Source organism: Leptopilina boulardi, unplaced genomic scaffold, assembly GCF_019393585.1.
Source record: "Leptopilina boulardi isolate dan_hultmark-lab unplaced genomic scaffold, ZJU_Lbou_2.1 LbouV2_38, whole genome shotgun sequence".
Classification (NCBI taxonomy): domain Eukaryota; kingdom Metazoa; phylum Arthropoda; class Insecta; order Hymenoptera; family Figitidae; genus Leptopilina; species Leptopilina boulardi.
In genome coordinates this window covers 4182765-4202674 of record NW_026137951.1, presented here as the reverse complement: position 1 = coordinate 4202674, position 19910 = coordinate 4182765, and the positions used below count along the sequence as shown (strand labels likewise).

Below are 19910 nucleotides of genomic sequence, written 5' to 3'. Positions count from 1 at the left end.
AAAAATATCTGAAGATCTGTATTGTATACTAGAAAAAGTACTTTGTTTAAAAATATTGTAAAGTTTTTTTTAAAAAAAAGTCGAAAAAAGTCGCATCTTATCAAAAGAAGTCGTATTTTAGAAAAAAAGGCGAAAAAGTCGTATAATTCTAGGCCTGAATTTAAGAAAAAAAAATTTATTATCAAAGAATTTTCAATTTTTTTATAACATTTGGGCCTAACCTGGATGATTTGTAATTTTTATGTTTTTATTGGAGAAAATAATCAAAACCTCTAAATTACCTAATTATAATGGACTTTAATCACAAACAAAACGTCTTAAATCCAAAAAAAACATTCAAATTGAAATAATTTATTAAAATTTTTTACAATCAAATTAACTTTAATGGTTATGTGAGAAATGTCATTTGTTTAAATTTCTCGAAATGACAAAATATGGATTTATCAGCTTTTGAAAAATTGCTCCTTTTGTATTTTTTTAAGAGAGGGAAAGAAATTTACAAAAATATTTCTGTAATAAATTTATTAATTCTTTTATTTTTTTTATAAATTAACATTAGTACTTATTCTAAGAAATTAATACTAATTAAGTGTAATTTAAATTAAAATAATAAATATTTTAATAATTATTAAAAAATTTTAAATTCAGAAATTAAAAAAAAATCCAACTTACATAAACTTACCTCCAGCAGGCTAGTTGACTGATGATAGACGATTTGAATGATTTTGCTCTCCAAAGTTTTCCACCCAAACGGAATACCAGAAATTAATGAAAACGAAAGACAACAATTAATACAAGAAAAAAATAAATCAAATGTTACATTTATTTTGTGATTTTATATGCAATATTCATCTTCTTTTTTTTATAAATAAAAAATAAATTTATAGTAAAAAATAGAAAAAAAAATTAGAATAATGCAAATAATGAAAATTTTATTACCGAAAAGTAATGAAAATTTTCATATTTTAAAAATACTGTGCAAAGATAAATCTCTTTTAACATTTTTTTAATTCCAGTGTATATTTTCCCTTTTATCAATTTTTTTCATAGCTCATACTTTGAAGAGGGAAATATCCTATACGCATAAATGACCTAATAAAAATTATTCCTTTTTTTTTTAAATTCTAAACAAATAAAATTCAAAATAAATTTGTTTTATCGTTATAAAAGGGGTTTTTCATTGTCGGAAATTCTTTAAATATCCTAGTAATTTTTCAAGTACACGTATTTAATAATGTCCCTCACTTTATAAATGACTAGTAAAAAAAAAAAAAAAAATTAAAAAATTAAAATTCTTTCTCAATAGTAATTTTAGTAAAAAGAAAAAATTGACCCTAAATTAAAAGAATACTAAACTTCATGCATATAAATAGTGTAAATATATAACTATCAACGATATTTATATTAATCTCGTACGTCGAAAAACAGAATCTAAGAATCCTACCTTTGACTGGTCTAACTAGAATCCTATAGCAAGGTCTAGTTTGATGATGAGGATATAGTCCCTCCGTTCTGCTACCTGCCTGTTAATAGTTTCTTCTGGCAAAATACGGCTAATATTGTTTCGATTCAATATCGCTAAATAATATCAACTAATTTTTTAAAAAAAACTAACTAAAAATTTTGTTTGAATTGCAGCTATAAATTTAATATTTTTTTTAATTTAAAAAAAAATTTAACAAGTGTGGAAGGGTCATTTTCCAAATAATGCCTTCGACACGTGTTTATTTAATTTGAAAAAAAATTCGTGCACCTTAGTGTAAAAGTGGCCATTATTTTAAATATTGATTTCAAATAAAAATGAAAAATACAATACCTACACTACATAAAAATAAATGTATTCCATTATTTAATTTCTTTTTTTTTTTTTTAATAACTTACAAACTGAAAATTACAAACTTTACCCTTATTTTAAAAAAAAAATCTACTTTTTTTTAGTCATACAATAATTATTTTCCAATTCTAAGAAAATGTTGACTTCTACCAACCTAAAATTGGCTCCTGTATTTTTATCTACATAAATAAATCTTTGAATTGAAAAGTATCGTTGAGAAGGTTATGGTCTGTTTTTATTATCTAACTGTAGTATTACAACTTAAAAATAAATTGATTAACCTAGACGAACTACAAAATAGTCTGCCTATACATTTGATATCAAGTTTTACTTTTCCTGACATATCTTATTTATTTTTTTTTTTTTTTATTATTCTTTAGTCTACATAAGAATCGACTTTTTTTGTATATTGAAAGCTAGATTCTTATATGGACCGGGTCGTCAAAAAATTACTTCTTTTTCACTCCTAACACTAAAACTTAATTCAGATTTCTGAATTTTGAAATGGCATGAATTTGAAAACTAATTTTTTTTTTTGGTAAATTAGGATTGAAACGCGCGACAGTAAAACTTTTTTTTTCTTTTTTTTAAATAAATATTTAAGAAAAATAAAACAAGCGGATCATCGGCTTAAGAGTCAATTGAATGAAGATGAAAAAAAAAATGCCAAATAGTTTTTATATTCGATAAGAATATAGATTTTTTCTATTATTTTAGAATCCTATATCGATTACTGCCTTTCATGCCTATTAAATAATATAAATACACGTGACACAAGAGGGTGCGAGCATTGTCTATAAAACTGTGGTACAACTCTTTCTTTCTTTCTTTCATTTTTTTCACAATATTTTGGGACGAAAGTGTAACTGATGCAGTAGGTGCTAGGTACCAAATGTAATACAGAAATAAGCCTCCCTCACAGCAATCTAACAGATGACGCTTCTCTGTCCTGAATCCTGATTGTCCTGCCTGGTCTTGTCTCTAGCCTTTTAGACCTGCCTGCTCCAAACTAAACAGTACAGAAAGTACTGATGACTAGAAGACAAGTAGGGGTCACCTGAGGTTTAAAAGTCACAAAATAAGTTAGTGAAGTTACTTAACGATGCCCAGCAAAAAAAAAAAGGTCCATCTCCTTTCAAAAACTACCTAATATCCTACAACGTCCAGGGTTGGACATAAATCATGACTCATTCCATTTAAATATCTTTTTTTTTTTTTTTTTTTTTTTTATTTCATATAAACTTGTCCCGAAAACCCTGAATCTCAAACTAATTTTAATTAATTTTTATATAATTTGGAACTAAGCTGGTTTTTCAAAACTAACAATTAAAAACCTAATTTAAATTCAATTACGTACCATGATTTAAATCATGTCAACCCTGATTGCTTTCTACATTTCATTTCAACGCAAAAATATAAGTTAAAATTTCTCCTTATTCTAAATAATTCAATTTTTTTTTTTTTTAAAGTAAATGTTGTAGATTTCTTCAAATCTAGATCGCGATCTACATGTGATTTTTAGTGTGTTTTTTCTTTTTAAATTTCATCAATTTTTTTTGATTTGAAATTGAATTCCTAAAAAAAAAAAATTGATAAAAATATTCTCACCAATTGAAGAAATCCAGGATTATTTAGTATCTTCTTCCACCACCACCGCCGCCTCCTCCCATATTTCCTCCTCCAACGTTATTTCCATATCCGCCTTGATTACCTCCTCCATAACCACCGCCTCCACCACCGCCACCACCACCTCCGCCACCGCCGCTGTTTCCTCCCATTTGACCTGTGAAAATTAAAAGCAAAATTTGAAAATAAGAGATAAAAATAAAAACAATTTAAAATTGTTTAATATAATAATAATATAAAATTATTTTGAAGTACAATTAATTAAAATATTTTTTTTTATTTAAGATAATTTAAAAATATTCGAGTTATAAAATTACCGTATGGTGCTGATCGACCGCCACTATTGTAATTGTTTCTCAAAGGTCCACCGCCGTAGCCTTGTTGATAGCCACCTCCAAAGTTGTCATTGCTCCAGTTTCCACCACTGTTATAGCCTCCTTGACCTCCTTGTCCTCCCCAATTACCACCACCTATGCAAATTTAAAATTTTTTATTAAAAATGGAAAAACGAATAAAGTAACTTTTACTACTTTAAAATAATAATATAAATATAATATAATATAAAAAAAATAATAATTAATAAACATTTTGTATTTTTTTTTTAAATTAGTGAATAATTCTAATTTTGTGTTTTTGTTACATAATGGTTTGTTTAAAAAATATAAAAATTAAAAATTTTATTTGTTTATTAAATTTTTCAACAAAATATTGTTAATAAAATATTCAACAAACAGAATTATAGAAAATCTTTCAAAGAACGAAATTATCTTTGGTTTGTAAGAATTGAATAAAAATTACATACTTCATCAACTTTAAACAAAAAATATAGAAAGTAAAATTATTATTTAACAAATTTTTGTGCAAAATAATTTCTTTTGAAAATCGTACAACTGAATCTTTCAAAATTTGATAAAATTAATTTCATTTATAGTTTTATTTGTTGTTAAAAACAACTTTTTAGTTTGAGGTTATGTTAATGGGCTAAGTATCCTTTAAAAGAATTTTAATTTATTATAATTTTCATTCAACAAAATTTTAAGTGATACTAATTTTTAAATGCAAACACATCTAATTCACCGCATTTTTTATTTACACTAATTTTTATTTAAAATAATTCTTGAATCTTCATTTGTCCGAAATTGCAAATGACCAAAGATTTCGGTGCAATTTTTAAAATTGACCAATCAGAAACTATATAAAGAAAATTGTGATTGGTAAATTTTAAAAACAGCTCCGAAATCTTTCTGTCGATTATTTATTCGGACATTTGCAATTTTGGATAAATGAATAAATTTAAATCAGAGTGTCTAACAAGGATTGAGAAAAAAATTCCCTGACTTTTCCCTGACATTTTTTGATTTTTCTCTGACTTTTTAATAACCTTATTTCTGCTTTCTTTGGATAAAAATATGGTTACTGACATATTTAACAATAAAATAATTTCCAATGATAGTAGTTTTTTTAGATTAAAAAATTTTAATTTTTGTAGAAATTTACAGAAATTTCCCTGACTTTGAATGTAATTTTCTGAAATTCCCTGACTTTTCCCTGACCGTTAGACACCCTGTAAATTTAAATAAACAATTTATAAAAATAAAAATTTCAACAAATTAAGATACGGTGAATTGAAAATTCTAACATCCAGCTTGCCACAAAAAATTTTATTTTTCCTTGATTTTCAATCAGAATTAAATTATTTGTTTCCTTACCCTAATGAAACTATTTCAAGAAGTTTTTTAATTATAAAACAAATTTAGACAATAATAATTAATTAATAATTTTATTTTTTAAGCTTGCGGGAAAGAAAAATTGTAAAACTTTGTAAAAGGAAAAAAATAAATCTATCTACCTGAAAATTTGTTTTAAAATTAATTTTGTCAAATGCTAATTTGAAAAATGAAAATTGTAACTAATGATTTTTTTTTTGTCGAATAATGAGGTGTTGCTTTATTAATTATTAATTTCTTAAATAAATTGTTAAAAAAAATAAAATTTATTTAAAGCCTCCTTACCTTGATTTTGATTTTCCCAGGGTCCATTACCACCTCCCCAGCCTCCTTGATTTCCGCCACCGCCGTATCCTCCTTGATTTCCACCATTATTCCAGTCATTTCCACCTCCGCCACCGCCGCCGCCACCACCTCCACGTCCACCCCAGCTTCCTCCACTTTGATTTCCTCCTCGTGGTCCTCCTCTTCCACCTTGACCACCACGTCCACCACCACCTCCACTAGTTGCTGAGGCCATTTCCGCTTTACTTAAAGCCTAAGTCAAAAATTTTCCAAAATTATAATTATTTCAATAGCAACAAAAATAGCAAAAATTTTGATAATAATTATCAAATTAAAAAAACAAAAAATTTTCTTTTTTAATATTTAAAAGTTATACCTTCTTAACATCCACATGTTTTCCGCGGATTTGATGACTCCGTTGGAGGCAAATTTTATCAACTGGATCATAATCATCAAATTCAACAAATCCAAATCCTCGTTTCTTTCCTGATTCTTTGTCCGTTACAATACTGACAGAATTAATTTGACCATAAGTTTGGAAATAAGCTCGAAGATCATCTTCCTCATGATCGTCTTTCAATCCACCGACAAATAATTTTTTCACTGTTGCACCAGCTTCGGGTCTTCCAATTTCTTGTCGTGGTACAGCTCTTTTTGGCTCAACAACACGTCCATCGACACGATGTGGCCTTGCATTTTGCGCATCATCAACCATATGAGCTCTTGAATATGTAATAAATCCAAATCCCCTTGATCGTTTTGTTTTTGGATCCTTCATTACAACAACATCCACAATATCGCCCCATTGTTCAAAATGCTTCTTTAGAGAATCGTCAGTTGTTCTATAGTCAAGTCCACCGATGAATAATTTTCTCACATGCTCTGGTTCATTTTTATTTCCATCCTATTTTGAAAATATATTTTCAATGATTTTTAAAACCATAAAAAAAAAATGCTTCCTACACTTTACATTTGAATTCAATGTTACAAATTTTCCAAAATGTCTCAAATGACACATTCAAGAATAATACAAAAAAAATTTACACGGAAAAAAAAAGAAATTGCCTACAGATGCTAACTGATGTTTCCTATCGGATCTATCAAAATTAGTAATCACAGCTAAATTTTTTCCTATAACTACGAAAAAGTTTACTACGATAAACAATCTTAATTTTTAAAAATTTACTGTCACAGCAAACTTTTTCTATGAGTATATTTTTATTTCCATCCTATTTAAAAATAATTCATCAGAATTTTAAAACGAAAAAAAATTGCCTACGCTTGCTTTTTGAATTCAATAAAAATAAATTGTACAAAACTTTTATTTCCAATATTCTTAAATTTCAACAGACGCGTTCTAGCCAAAAATAATTACATTCTTTTTTTTCAGAAACTACGAAATAAATGAAAAACTAAAAAAAAACAAATTTTATACACCGGCAGAATGAATATGGCGCAGCGTGGGTACGCCGCCATTATAAAAAAATAAAAAAAAAACTGTCAATATTAAGGGAAGCGAATTATAAATTGATACAAAATATCCATTTTTCGAAAAATAAAACTAAAAACGTAAAATAAAACTAAACACTGTTATCATAACAAAAAAAAATAAAAAAAAAAGATTACATAAGTAATAAATTGCAATTTGCGTTGTTAGCAAACGTATAACTGATAAGACGCGAATAGAACAAACAATTTTTCAAGCATTATAAAAGTAAAATGGATAATTAAAAAATTATTTTAAAAACTATTTTAAAAATTGTTTAAAAAATTTGAAAAAATTTATTAAAAAAATACAGGCATTTCTTTTCAAGCTCTTTAATACCGCTTTTTTATAAAAGAAAAAAGGAAAATTTCTACTTACATCATGATCCATCTTCACCATTTTGTCCGATTTTCTGGAATTTGGCGTCTTGTCTAAATTTCAAGACAATTATTCACAAAAAAAACACCTTCACCTTCGCTTATTTATTTTAAAATAACTTTGGGATAACACGAAATGTTTGAACTGCCGTTGTACACTAGTTGTACACGTCAACTTCACAAATCGATCAACTCCCTTGAGTCACTCGCGTGAACCCTTCTTCCGGAAATGGAGAAAATTTTCACGCATGCGCCGTTTTAAATATAAATGTTAAAAAATTACAAATTTTCATATTTTCCTTATATTTTTCACACAAAATCTATTAATTTTTAACATTTAAAAATTGTAACAAATTTTAATTAATTGAATTCAATAGTTTTATAATTAAATAAACTAAATTGAAAAAACCACCCTTATAGAAAGAAAAATAATTTATTTTTAAATTACAAATATTAAAATTATATATTAAGTAGATTAAAATAATTATTTTTATTTTATTTAAACAAAATAAGAATTAATTTTTTTATTTATAAATAAAAGAATTTTGACTTTGTCATTTCCGGAAATAAACAAACTTTTAGAAGTATGACATCTGGTGTAAAGTTTGATAATCATTGGTAGCAGACGACAGATATAAAGAATTAGTTTATAAACAATTGTTTGATTGATTGTTAGCTACTTGTATAAATATGCACAAATTGACTTCCTTGTGTTAAGTGTATAAATATTATAAATAAACAAAGAATTTATAAATTGTGGTGAATTCTATTATTAAAACTAATGAGAAATTATATGATTGTTATCTGAAATTAGTTGAAAATTTTCCACAAAGCAATATGAATAAAAAAAGTAAAGTCAGTGATGATAAAGGAAAACCTCATGGTTTTAAAAGAAAATTACAACCGGAAAAAATTATTGGCGCAACTGATTCAAGTGGAGAATTGATGTTTTTAATGAAATGGCGAGTAGAATAATTGCATCAGAATATAATATATTTTTGAAGAAATTATTTTACAATTACTTTTTTTTAGGAAGGGAACAGAAGAAACAGATTTAGTAACTGCAAAGGAAGCAAATCTTTTGTGTCCACAAACTGTTATTCAATTCTATGAGGATAGATTAACATGGAATACTACGAAACCCAAGTAAGAAAGTTTTTGTGACTATAGGAAAAATGGATTCATAGGCGTCTAGAAAATAATCATATGTATGAACGATTGTGTGATAGTTGATAATTTAAAATTTAAGTCATTTTTGATAATATAATTATTCAAATTTTCTAATAATTATCTTTCAACAAGGAATATTATTTATATATTTGTATTTTCGACTTCCTCTTTTATATTGAATATTATGTATGACGATGTTAGTATGTTTATTTTTAAATCCTCTTTTTCTGCGCTTTCTATATTTTTGATAACGACATATTGTATATATAACAATTGAGCATTGATTATAAGTACAACAAATGTAGTAGCAGATAAAAATGTGAGTTTAAGCAGTGAAATAAGCAATTTTTCAGTCAACTATTTTTTTTATAATTGCACAAAATACGTTAAAAATGCAATTACTGACATTGTATTTGTTAAAAATAGTTTATTATTACTGCTTTTTGTCAAAAAAAAAAAAATTTGATCCAATTTACTATAGTAATTTCATTTAGTTATCTTTCTCAGTAAATTCTAGTCTTCTCATTATAGAATTTATTTAAATTTATATTAAGAAGTGTGTTTAAAAATTCCAAATAACTACTTTTTTCCACAATTTATATTTTCTGAAGAACATAATAATATTTTACAATATAATGTAAAATGTCCGTAAACAATAAGTTTTATTTTCTTAAAATATTTACTAATATATAAGTAGCATATATAAATTGCTATATAATTAAAATTTGTCCTATCTGCTGCTTCCTCACATTCTTTTTTTTTCGACGAAATGATTATAGAATTAATATTTATTTTGAAAAATCATATAACTGACTAGACACGTTTAAAGTTAAATGTATGTATATTGTAATTTCTTTTTTTTATAAGTGTTTATACAATTTTGTTTACTTTAAAAATACAATTTTGACAACAAGTTTTAAAATAATTATTTTTCATGAAAGTCATGATTATTATTGAAAAAAAGGTGTGAATAAATTTTTGTGAAATAGATCTGGATGTACTACAATCAAAACATGAGTGCAAAGATACTTTAAAAGAAATATGTAGATTATGGATTGAATATGTATGTACAAAGATATGTATGGAAATTAAAATTAAACTTGTAAACTTTTATTTTATTGTCTTTATTTATTGCTTATAGTTTGACACAAAATACATTTAAAATAATTTTCATATTTTAATTTTTTAATAATTCAAAAAAGAATTTTTTTTTTATTTCAAATAAATTATTTAATTAATCTATAAAATAATATTTAATTCTTGGTACTTTTTTTTGTTATAAAAAATAAGACTAGAATCAATTCATAAAAAATATTAAATAACATTAAAGATTTTAGTTTACATTTTCTATACAAAGTTATACATAAATATCGAAACTATTTTTACTATATGAAAATATGAATTTCAATTTTTAAAATGATTTAACGTTTGATGAAATTAAATTTAAAATAATGGGTTTAAAAAAAAATTTTCATTTCTTACACGACGTTTGATGGATTTTCTGAAGTTTCACTTCCACTACTACTGTGATGAGAATATTTGACAGACGTTAAATTATTTCCATAATTTACAGGATTGCATGTATGAGTTGTAATATTTCTAGAATTATCCTTAAATAAACAAAGATTGCCATTTCCACAGATTGGAAAATTTATCAAACCAGTGGTTAATGCAAAATTTCTGAAATCAAAAAACATGTAACTTTTCAATTAATTATAAAACAATAAGATTTACAGAACTATATACAGAGTTGCCACAGTTCAGGGAAAATTTTTTTTTGTCAAAGAAATAATTTTTTAATATAATAATAATAATTTTTAATAATTTTTTGAAATAATTAAATTTTTGTAAAACTATTAAAATTATTAAAAATTATTGATTTTAATAGTTCCTACATAGATTTTTAGAATTAATTGAATTTCAGAGAATTTGAAAATTGAATTTTTTATAAATGATTATATTTTAAAAGATTTTCAATTAAAAATTGGGAAAATATTTAAAAGTATGAAAAACTCAATACATACAAATTTTTGGTAATTCGATATTTGGAAATAATTGATATTTTAAAAAGCAGCAATCAAAGTTTTAATTTTAATGCAATTTTTAAAATAGTTATAACATAATTTTTTTACAAATAATAAATTTTGTGGAAATTAAAATTAATTTATTGAAAGTAATAATTTTAATTTGGTGTTTGCTGGAATAATTAAATTAATTAATTAACAGTTTATTGAATTTTTTACAAACGATAGAATTTGAAAAAAGTTTTAATTAACTTTCTTTTATAAAGAAAATATATTTATATTGATTTAATAAAAATAAATTAATATTAAATCAGTTCAATAGTTTTTATATGACAATAATAATAATAATTTTCTTTGTTTTTGATTCATATAATTTCTTATTTATAGTACTTGTACGAATGGGTTCTACCCGTATACTTTCAATAAATAAATAAATATTGAAAGAGTTGTAATTAAAAGTTTTGAATTTTTTTTTATTTTGAAAAGATCTTAAACTAAAAATTTCAAAAATAATTAAGTTTTAGTAAATTTTTAATTAAAATTTTCTGCAAATAATTGAAATTTCGAATAATTTTTTTTGAAATTTTTTTTTTGAAAATTTAGAAAATATTTAAAAGAATGAAAAATTTTATTCGTACAATTTTTTTGTGAAATAATTTCGATATTTGGAAATAATTGATAACTCAAATAGCTGAAATTAAAATATTTAATAAAATTATAATGAAATTTTTAAAAAATTTATAATAATAATAATTTATATTTTTTTTCAAATATTTTGTGAAAATTTAAATTAATGGCTTAAAAGCAATAATTTTAATTTGGTAATTTGGTTTTAAAATATTTTAAACTAAAAATTTCAAAAATAATTCAATTATCGAAGATTTTATTCAAAAATTATGTAATATAATTAAATAATAATAATTTAAATTATATTTTTGAAAATATTTAAATATTTAAAAAGAATTTCTCTAAAACTTTTGTAAATGTGTATGTGAATTTTTGTTTAACATAATTTTCATCTGATCGAACTTTCATTTATAAAAATTTTTTAAAATAGAATTCACATTTTATATAGAAAAAATAAAATTCGAAAATGTCTGGAAAAAACACAAAATATTGTCAGAAAGTCAAGGAAACGTCAGGGAAAATTATAATGAAATTTTTGTGGCAACCCTGATATGTAGAAAAGTAAATTAATTTTTTTCAGTTTGTATTTTGATATTATTTTATGATAGATTTAATTGGCTACAAAAAAAAATTGACAATATATACTATTAGGTTTTTTTTTGTGGTGAGGGGGGAAAAAGAACAATAGATAAAAGGCTGTAATCCACTTTAAGTCTATTTATAAATGTATCGTACTCCACTTGTCAAATTTCATTCAATTGTATAGTCAACCCCTCTATAGTATTATTATTGGGTATTATTCGGCCTATAGAGTAATCACTCGAGTGCTTCAACTCATTGCTCAATAAACCATAGATAAATGCATTCCACTTGTATATATACTGACAAATTTGTATTTATTCGCGTCTCATCCAAAACAGGTGCAACTGAATTGTATTCACATCGAAACAGTCCCACGAGTGTTTAGATTTATTATCGCGCCTCTTAAAAATTATAATAAAATGTAATTTTCTTTTTCTAATTTTACCTCTTCCTTGATTACATTTTTCATAATTTGAATTTCAAACATTAAAACAAAAAATAAATATAACTGTAACATTGTATATAATTAAAAAAAAAAAACATTTTTTTTACCGATACTGTTGATCAATGTGTGCTTTCTCTATCCTCTTATCTTTGGCTCGTCGATTTTGAAACCAGATTTTTATTTGTGTTTCGGTAAGTCTTAAATTTTCAGCAAGTTCAAAACGTCGACCACGAGAAATATATTCCGATCGACGATATTCAACTTCAAGATGTAATGTTTGTTCACCACTAAATGTTGTCCTCTGTCGTCTGGGTCTTCCTTCTTTTCTTCTTCTCCTTGCAACTTTATAAATAATATTCCAAAGATTAATTGGTCCCGGTGAAATTCAGATTTAATATTAGCAATAAAAAAAAATGTGCAAAAAAAAGGGAAATTGATGATGTGTAATCAAAGTTTTGAAAATGAGTGTCTTGTTTCATCAGAACAGATTGCGTGAAGCCTCAAGCATCCTGTTTCCGGCATATCGTTTATCCGGTACCCCCTTTCAATTATCATATTGCAAGCGTTTACCTGGGCCCATTATAAAGTGACTAAAAGGTAACATTCAGATTTATGACATTTTAATTAACGCTAAAAAAACTAAATTGAATTTTAAAGAAAAGTGATACATTTTAGAGGTTATAATTTGCTAGTTTGTTTATTTACAGTGGCGTAGGAATATATTTTTTAGGGGGCAAAATCATATAGTATTTTCTTAAAAATTGGGGTCTACGCCACTGTTTATTTGCAGTAGGTAATTAGAAAACTATATTCTGTCAAGGTAAATATTTTTTTTCACTGCTATTTTTGTAATAAAAAAAAATTTTTTTTGTTAAATGGACATAATCATTCTGTGTCTCGGCTATAATAATGCTGTTCGTTGCCAGGACAGCCGCTTAAGATCAGCAACGACGACTGTTGATGTAGAAAGAGAAATGTGGGGTTGTTGGAAAGTGGAAATATAGAACTGGGGGGTGTGTATTTCACATTGAAACGCGGCCAACTGCGCCCCGTAATCTCATCACAATATCGCTGTGAGGTGGCGAGGCGAGGATAAATCCTTGCAAGTGTATATACACCATCCATGGACAACTGTATCGTTTGTTGTAATAACAAATATATATATATATATAGTTATGACAGGATTCTCAGTGTTGCATCCAGCCAGGTTATCAGAATTAATATATATAGGTATACATAAAACACGAAAAGCAGAGAGCTTTTGGTGAACAATAATATTATACGATTCTCACGCAATGCTAAACGATGAAAAATATGACGGAGAAATGCTCACATTATTGTTTTCTTGTTTTCAATATTCTTTTAATTTTTTTTTATTTTTAGTTTAAAAAAATTTTGATTTTATTTTTGATTTAAAATTTGTTTTGGGGTATTTTTTGATAATTGAAGGTTCTACAAAGCCCTATACTGGAAATTAATATTTATTATAAAAAAATTTCGAAATTTTCTCAAAATGTAAAATCTATTCATTTTTTACCGTTTACATTTTTGGAAAATTTTAAATTATTTGTATGTAAAATCTATATTTATTTTTTTACAGATGTGGAATAAAATGAAAAATAAGATAAACTTGAAGTATATAATATATTTAAAAAGAAAAAAAAACACCCAAAGAAGTTTAAAGGAATTGTGGTTGCATGTGAAATTTGAAAGCGGACTTGTGCTTTACAGGGTCCATCTTTCATATTTTCCTTATAGAACTATATTCAATGTGTATCTGTAAGTATATACAGATTATTGGATTATTTATTATATATATATAGGAATATATTATATATACGTCGATTAGATAAGAAGATCAAGTTTGGTAGATAAGGTAAGATTATTTACAATGTAAATTATAATCTTAATTTTTTAATTATCATTATAATATTATTTAGAATTTCCACTAACAATTTATTCAGCATAAGGAAAAATCTTTTATTTATAATCAAATTTCCCCCTTAATAGTTTTCAATAATTTTTTTTTTTTTTTTATTACCGAAAAGAATATTTTCTGATGAAACAAATCCTCTGACTTTCATTAAATTATTTAATTTAAATTAATTAAAAATTTCCACTTTAGTATTTCTCCACAATTTTTTTTTATCACCGGAACAAATATTTTTATATTTATTAATATTTACACTAAAAAAAATTGTATTTGAACCAATAATTTCTGTATTTTAAACAAATGCTATCTCAAATAATAATTATATAAATATTTATTTGATAATAGTCAAGTAACCGATTATTTGAATCAAATACATTTTTTTCAGTGTATTTAATTATTAATTATAAGAGTAAATTTTGCAATAATTCGATTTAAAATGTTTAGGAAAAATTTTGTTCGATTAATCGCATTTTTTTATTAACAAAATATAATTACATTTATCAAATAAATATTTATTTGTATCAAATAATTATTATTTGAGATGATATTTGTTTCAAATAGAAAAATTATATTGGTTCAAATACAATTTATTTAATTGAAATAAAAATTATTTCATAATAGTCAAGTAATCAAGTATTTGAATCAAATAAATTTTTTTTCAGTGTAATTATTTATTTAAATGAATTTTGATTGAAACAACTAATCAGCAAGTTGATAAAAAAAACAATACAGTTTATAATACAGCTTTTTGTTATTGAAAGATTTTTCAAGAGTGTTTCTTGAAAATTACAATCAAAATTTAATTTTAATTTAAATTAATTAACTATTATAATAAATAATAATATAATTTAATATAATACAACATACTAATAATATATTTTATTATTATAACTAGTATTTTATTATTATAATAAATATTAAAAAAAAAATAATTTAATTAAATTAAAAATTCCATAAATTAAATCTTTAAAAAATGTCAAATAAATTTGTAATTTTCAATTTCAGTTTTAATTGATTAAATCTTTTTTTTAAAGAGAAATTTCTAGAAAAAAAATCAAGATTAAATTATTTTAAACTTACGAAAGGCAGAAAATCCATGTAATTGATGTTGTCCATGAACTGGTAAACTATGAAAATTTTGTTGCGCTAAACTCAAAGAATTTGTTGAACTACTACCAGGAAGATATTCTTGTGAAAAAAATGGTAAACCCAGTAATGGTGGTAAATTTAAATCTCTCTCATTTCTTCGTTCATCTTCATGTGATGTTAACTTTGACCAAGTGACTTTTGGTTTACATATTAATGTATTATTTGAATGAATATCTCTCACTTCCTCATGACAATGATGATCAATTTCATCGTGTGATTCTTCATTTGATGATTTTTCACCTGACGATGGTGATTTTATCACATCTTTTTTTTCCTTTTCATTATTTGTTTCTAAATGTCCATAGAGTCTTGCAAAAAATTTTCTAGGCGACGAAGGTCTTGCCTGCAATGGTTGCAGAGGTTTTGTCTTCGATGACATTTAGAATTTCAAAAATTTTTCATTTATTTTAAATAAACAGAAAAAATTTAAGATATTTTTTTTATTTCTATTACAATTTTTTCGTCATTGTTTTCTTATGGTCATCAAGAAAAAAAATGGTTTGGTTTTTATTTTATTACACAGTAAAATATTTTCCACTGTTTTTATCAGAAATTTAGAAAAAAAAATGTTTTCTTGTAAAATTATATTTGTAATAAAATAAAAAAAATTTTGTAATTGAATTATTTTTAATAATTTGATAATTTCCGATCTCAATAGATATTTGATTGAGAGGTGCCACGCGTCTGTATCACCCTGAAAACTGTCCATTCCCTCAACGATGGTTACAGTAAGAAGAGAATGGGGGTGGGGGATTTTAGTTGGATCTCTACCCCTTCTTCATTCTTTTGATATATATATATATATATTATTATCCATCCTGAATCTCTCAATAAAAATTTAGGTTTTTTAAAAAAAAGTCAGATTCGAGCATATGAAAAAATATCATACTCCAAATAAAAAGATATCTTCAAATTTAAATAATTATGAACATATAAAAAAAAGAAATTTATATTCGATTTACGTAATCAAACACTTGATTATTTAATTATATTTATTATTATTTAATAATTTTATATTTATTAAATTTAATACATGTATTATTACAATTTATTTACAATATTTATAATATTGCTAATATTAATTTTTTATTTTATTTTTAAATATTTTTAATTATATTGTTATTTTTAATTTTTTATATTTTTTACAGGGTGGCCGCAAGTCAGAAAAAATTAGGAAATCCGGGAAAAGTTAGGGAATTTTGTTAAAAATCTTCGAAAGTCCAGGAATTTTGATCCAACGGAAAGTATTCCAAATTTTTGTGTTTTTTAATAAAAATTTTAATTTGATCTATTTTTCTTTTATTAATAAAATTGTTAATTTAAAAACAATAAAAAAATTTAAAGAATGCGCGGTTTTAAATTATTCAAAAAAATTTTAATCAAGCAAGCAAAATTAGGGGAAAAGTAAGTGAATTTTAAAAATGAGATTTTGCGGCCACCCTCTGTTTTTATTATTATTAATTTTTAATTTTATTAATTACTTTTATTTATTTTTATATTTATTAATTAAAATTTCAATTATTCTGACTGCAGATACTATTTCTCCAATGTTTAAGTGTTCATTGCTAATTTTTGTTTCATTCGCATCATTTAATAATTTTTTTTTTATTTATTTTTATTATTGTATATTATTTTATTGTTATTGTACATTAATTTATTATTTTTGTATATTGTGTTTTTTGTATATAAATTTTTGTATTTTTAAATTTATTTTATTTATTTTGCTTACTTTATTTTATAAATTTTTGTTTTTATTCTTCTTCTATTTTGTATTTTTGTTATATTCTTTAAATTTTTCTTTATTTTAATTTATATATTGTTTCATTGTTAATTTATTTGTTTTTAGTAATTTTCATCTCATATTAATTTTTTTTGTATTTTTGTTTGTTTTTAATTATACTTTTTATAATAAATAATAAATAATCGATTACTTGACTATTATCAAATATTTCTTTGTATCAAATTATTTTTATTTGAAATGGCATTTGTATCAAATACTATTTATTTAATTCAAATAAAAATTATTTCGTTCAATTAATTATATATTTGATAATAGTATAATAATAATAATAATAATAATAATAATAATAATAGATAACCGCTTATTTGAATCAAATAATTTTTTTAGTGTAAATATTAATAAATATAAAAATATTTTTTCCGGTGATAAAAGAAAATTGTGGAAAAATACTAAAATGAAAATTTTTAATTAATTTAGATTAAATAATTTAATGAAAGTCAGAGGATTTGTTTCATCAGGAAATATTCTTTTCGGTAATAAAAAAAAAAAATTATGGAAAACTATTAAGGGGGAAATTTGATTATAAATAAAAGATTTTTTCTTACGCTGAATAAATTGTTATATTGTTATATTTATTTTTCGAAAATTATTATTTATTAAATTTATTTAACATATAATAATATAATAATAATTTAACATTATAATTTATTTACAATATTTATTTTCTGAAAATTATTATTTTTATTAAATAATTAAAAATTATTTAATGTTATTATTAAATTAATAATAATTTAGTGACAATATTTATTTTTTGAAAATTATTATTTAATAATAACCATATATTTCACTGAATAATTTATTCTAAAATTAAAAATAACTCCTTGACACCTATTTATAATATTTTACTACAATTGAGTATATAAATTGAAGAATAAATTGCACTTAAATAAATGTTCTTGATTTCAGAATATAAATTATTTTTCGATATTGAGTCAAAATGTTGTTTCAGTTATCATTTGTTTTGTTTTTTTTTTTAAAGATGATCAACATCCTTAAAACGTGTTTCGTAAAGAAATATTAAAATCCATATAGATATACACATAATTAAAAAAAGGATCTTTTCAGAAAAAATATAGCTCTTCGCAATATTGCCTTGTTTATGGTCATCTGCACAAGAAGCAATCGGGGAACTTCTTCATCTCTTGATTATTATCAGAGATCTGAATTGATATATATACATTTGCAAAACCTCTTACCAATATATTATATACTGATTACGCAATTTAACTTTTAATAAATATTAATAAATACGATAAATTAAATTCTTTACAATATATATGTACAATAAAAAATGTCCAATATTCTAAACATAAATATAATCAGGGGCGTATGAATCGATTTTTTCTAGGGGGCAAATTTTGTATTAATTTTATTAAAAATTAGGGGGGGGGCAAGTGCCCCTCGGTTCCCACTATACTGATTATAAAAAAAAAAGTTATTGCACCGCATAAGATTTTAATAATTAATTATACAGAAATATATATTATTAAAAAAAAAAAAATACTAACTGTAATTTTAAAATTATTTAAATTTTGGTCCAATAAACCCATTACATTATGTTATTTGAAGTAGATTATTATCCCATTTGAAATAAGAGAAGAATAGGTGTATAGAATTGTTTTAATAACAATGATATGAAAACGCCATTACGTTTTCACGTCGAATAATCACAATCCCCTTAATAATGGGTAAATCAAATTAAGCTATTGGTGGGTGCTTCAAAAGAAGGGTAAGCGCATGTCAAACAACGTCGTTTCCCATTGGTTCTTACTAATTACATCGATTTCTTGATATACTCCCATTGGCTCATCTAAGTCCTTCCTACCTATTATATACAATCTTTTTCACATTGTAATTATTATATTTGATTTCTCGAAGTGTATAAAAAAAATATATATATATGTAATTTTTTTTTCTAAAAAATATTTTTTACACCTCATCTAAATACGCGAGAAAATTAACAGTAATTTTTTTAGAAAAGGATTTTTAGTCTCGTCGTCGGTGTAATTCATAATTATTTTTATTTTTTGAACATAAGACACCAACACTTTACCCAAAAATAATAATAATAATAAATTGAACCTAATTTTACATTACAAAATTAAAATTTCGAATTGAATGTAGTTATATTTGAATTTTCAGTGAGTTTAATGCGTTTTTCACTTTAGTAAATTATTATATTTATTTTATATTTATAATAAAAATTACATCAATAGCGAAAAAATTTAGCTCATTTATTTATTATTAGAAAAAAATTACTGCTTTTAAATTAATTGCTAAATAAATTTAGACTATGAAATTAGTAGTTTTTTTTCACTAATTAAAATTATTTTCAATTCAGGGTATGAACACTTTTATTACGTACCTGAACTTCAATCCAAAGACTCCTCTATAAGACGAATGAACTTCAAGTCCCTTTGGCGCAGAGGATAGCGCGTTGGACTTCTAATCCAAAGGTCGTGGGTTCGATCCCCACAAGGGATGATATTATTTTGTTATTTTTTTTTTAATAAAATTAATCCTAATAGTTTTGATAAAGTTAGATCGATTTTTTTTGTAAACTACTTTAAAGAAGATCAATAAATATAATACAATAGCTCTGTAATAATTTATGACTTTTTGTAACAATAAATTTGAAAATTGAAATTAATTGCTAAGATGATTTTTTGCGTCGTTATTTATGTATGATTAGTGTTCATTTGTAGTTTTTATTCGATTAACTTTCGAATTTCTATTTTCTTCTATTTTTAAAATTTATTATAAACTATATATGTTTCAGTAACATATATTTTTTAAAACTTTATTTGAAAACATGTTACAAATTTCTAAAATTCGTTTACGAAA

The 19910-nt window shown here is 23.7% G+C and overlaps 3 protein-coding genes, 1 long non-coding RNA gene and 1 other non-coding gene across 6 annotated transcripts; 3 read left to right on the top strand and 2 right to left on the bottom strand.

Annotated features, from left to right (window-relative positions):
• Positions 1 to 2042: 2042 nt before the first annotated feature.
• On the bottom strand, positions 2043 to 7538 carry LOC127288059 (heterogeneous nuclear ribonucleoprotein A1, A2/B1 homolog). 2 transcript variants are annotated; one of them, XM_051315284.1, is made up of 6 exons: positions 7337 to 7538; positions 5849 to 6376; positions 5473 to 5725; positions 3778 to 3930; positions 3443 to 3617; positions 2043 to 2891 (listed from the first exon to the last, which is right to left on the bottom strand). In XM_051315284.1, the coding sequence occupies exons 1-5, from the start codon at positions 7355 to 7357 to the stop codon at positions 3466 to 3468; spliced, it is 1107 nt and encodes a 368-aa protein (XP_051171241.1). In that variant the 5' UTR covers positions 7358 to 7538; the 3' UTR covers positions 2043 to 2891; positions 3443 to 3465. The 2 variants fall into 2 exon arrangements, with proteins under 2 accessions (XP_051171241.1, XP_051171242.1); XM_051315285.1 differs by having other exon boundaries at positions 2043 to 2843.
• A 408-nt stretch (positions 7539 to 7946) lies between these two features.
• Positions 7947 to 9618, top strand: LOC127288067 (chromobox protein homolog 1-like). The gene is made up of 2 exons (XM_051315293.1): positions 7947 to 8297; positions 8368 to 9618. The coding sequence occupies exons 1-2, from the start codon at positions 8173 to 8175 to the stop codon at positions 8483 to 8485; spliced, it is 243 nt and encodes an 80-aa protein (XP_051171250.1). The 5' UTR covers positions 7947 to 8172; the 3' UTR covers positions 8486 to 9618.
• Positions 9619 to 9778: 160 nt separating this feature from the next.
• LOC127288062 (homeobox protein rough-like) lies at positions 9779 to 15837 on the bottom strand. Its single transcript, XM_051315288.1, has 3 exons — positions 15197 to 15837; positions 12291 to 12525; positions 9779 to 10185 (listed from the first exon to the last, which is right to left on the bottom strand). Exons 1-3 carry the CDS (start codon positions 15642 to 15644, stop codon positions 9984 to 9986), a joined length of 885 nt encoding a protein of 294 aa, XP_051171245.1. The 5' UTR covers positions 15645 to 15837; the 3' UTR covers positions 9779 to 9983.
• On the top strand, positions 12525 to 16521 carry LOC127288069 (uncharacterized). Its single transcript, XR_007843981.1, has 4 exons — positions 12525 to 13003; positions 13110 to 13413; positions 13784 to 14059; positions 16414 to 16521. It is a non-coding gene; the product is annotated as an uncharacterized LOC127288069 (long non-coding RNA).
• A 2956-nt stretch (positions 16522 to 19477) lies between these two features.
• Trnar-ucu (transfer RNA arginine (anticodon UCU)) lies at positions 19478 to 19550 on the top strand. The gene has a single exon. It is a non-coding gene; the product is annotated as a tRNA-Arg (tRNA).
• Positions 19551 to 19910: the final 360 nt, after the last annotated feature.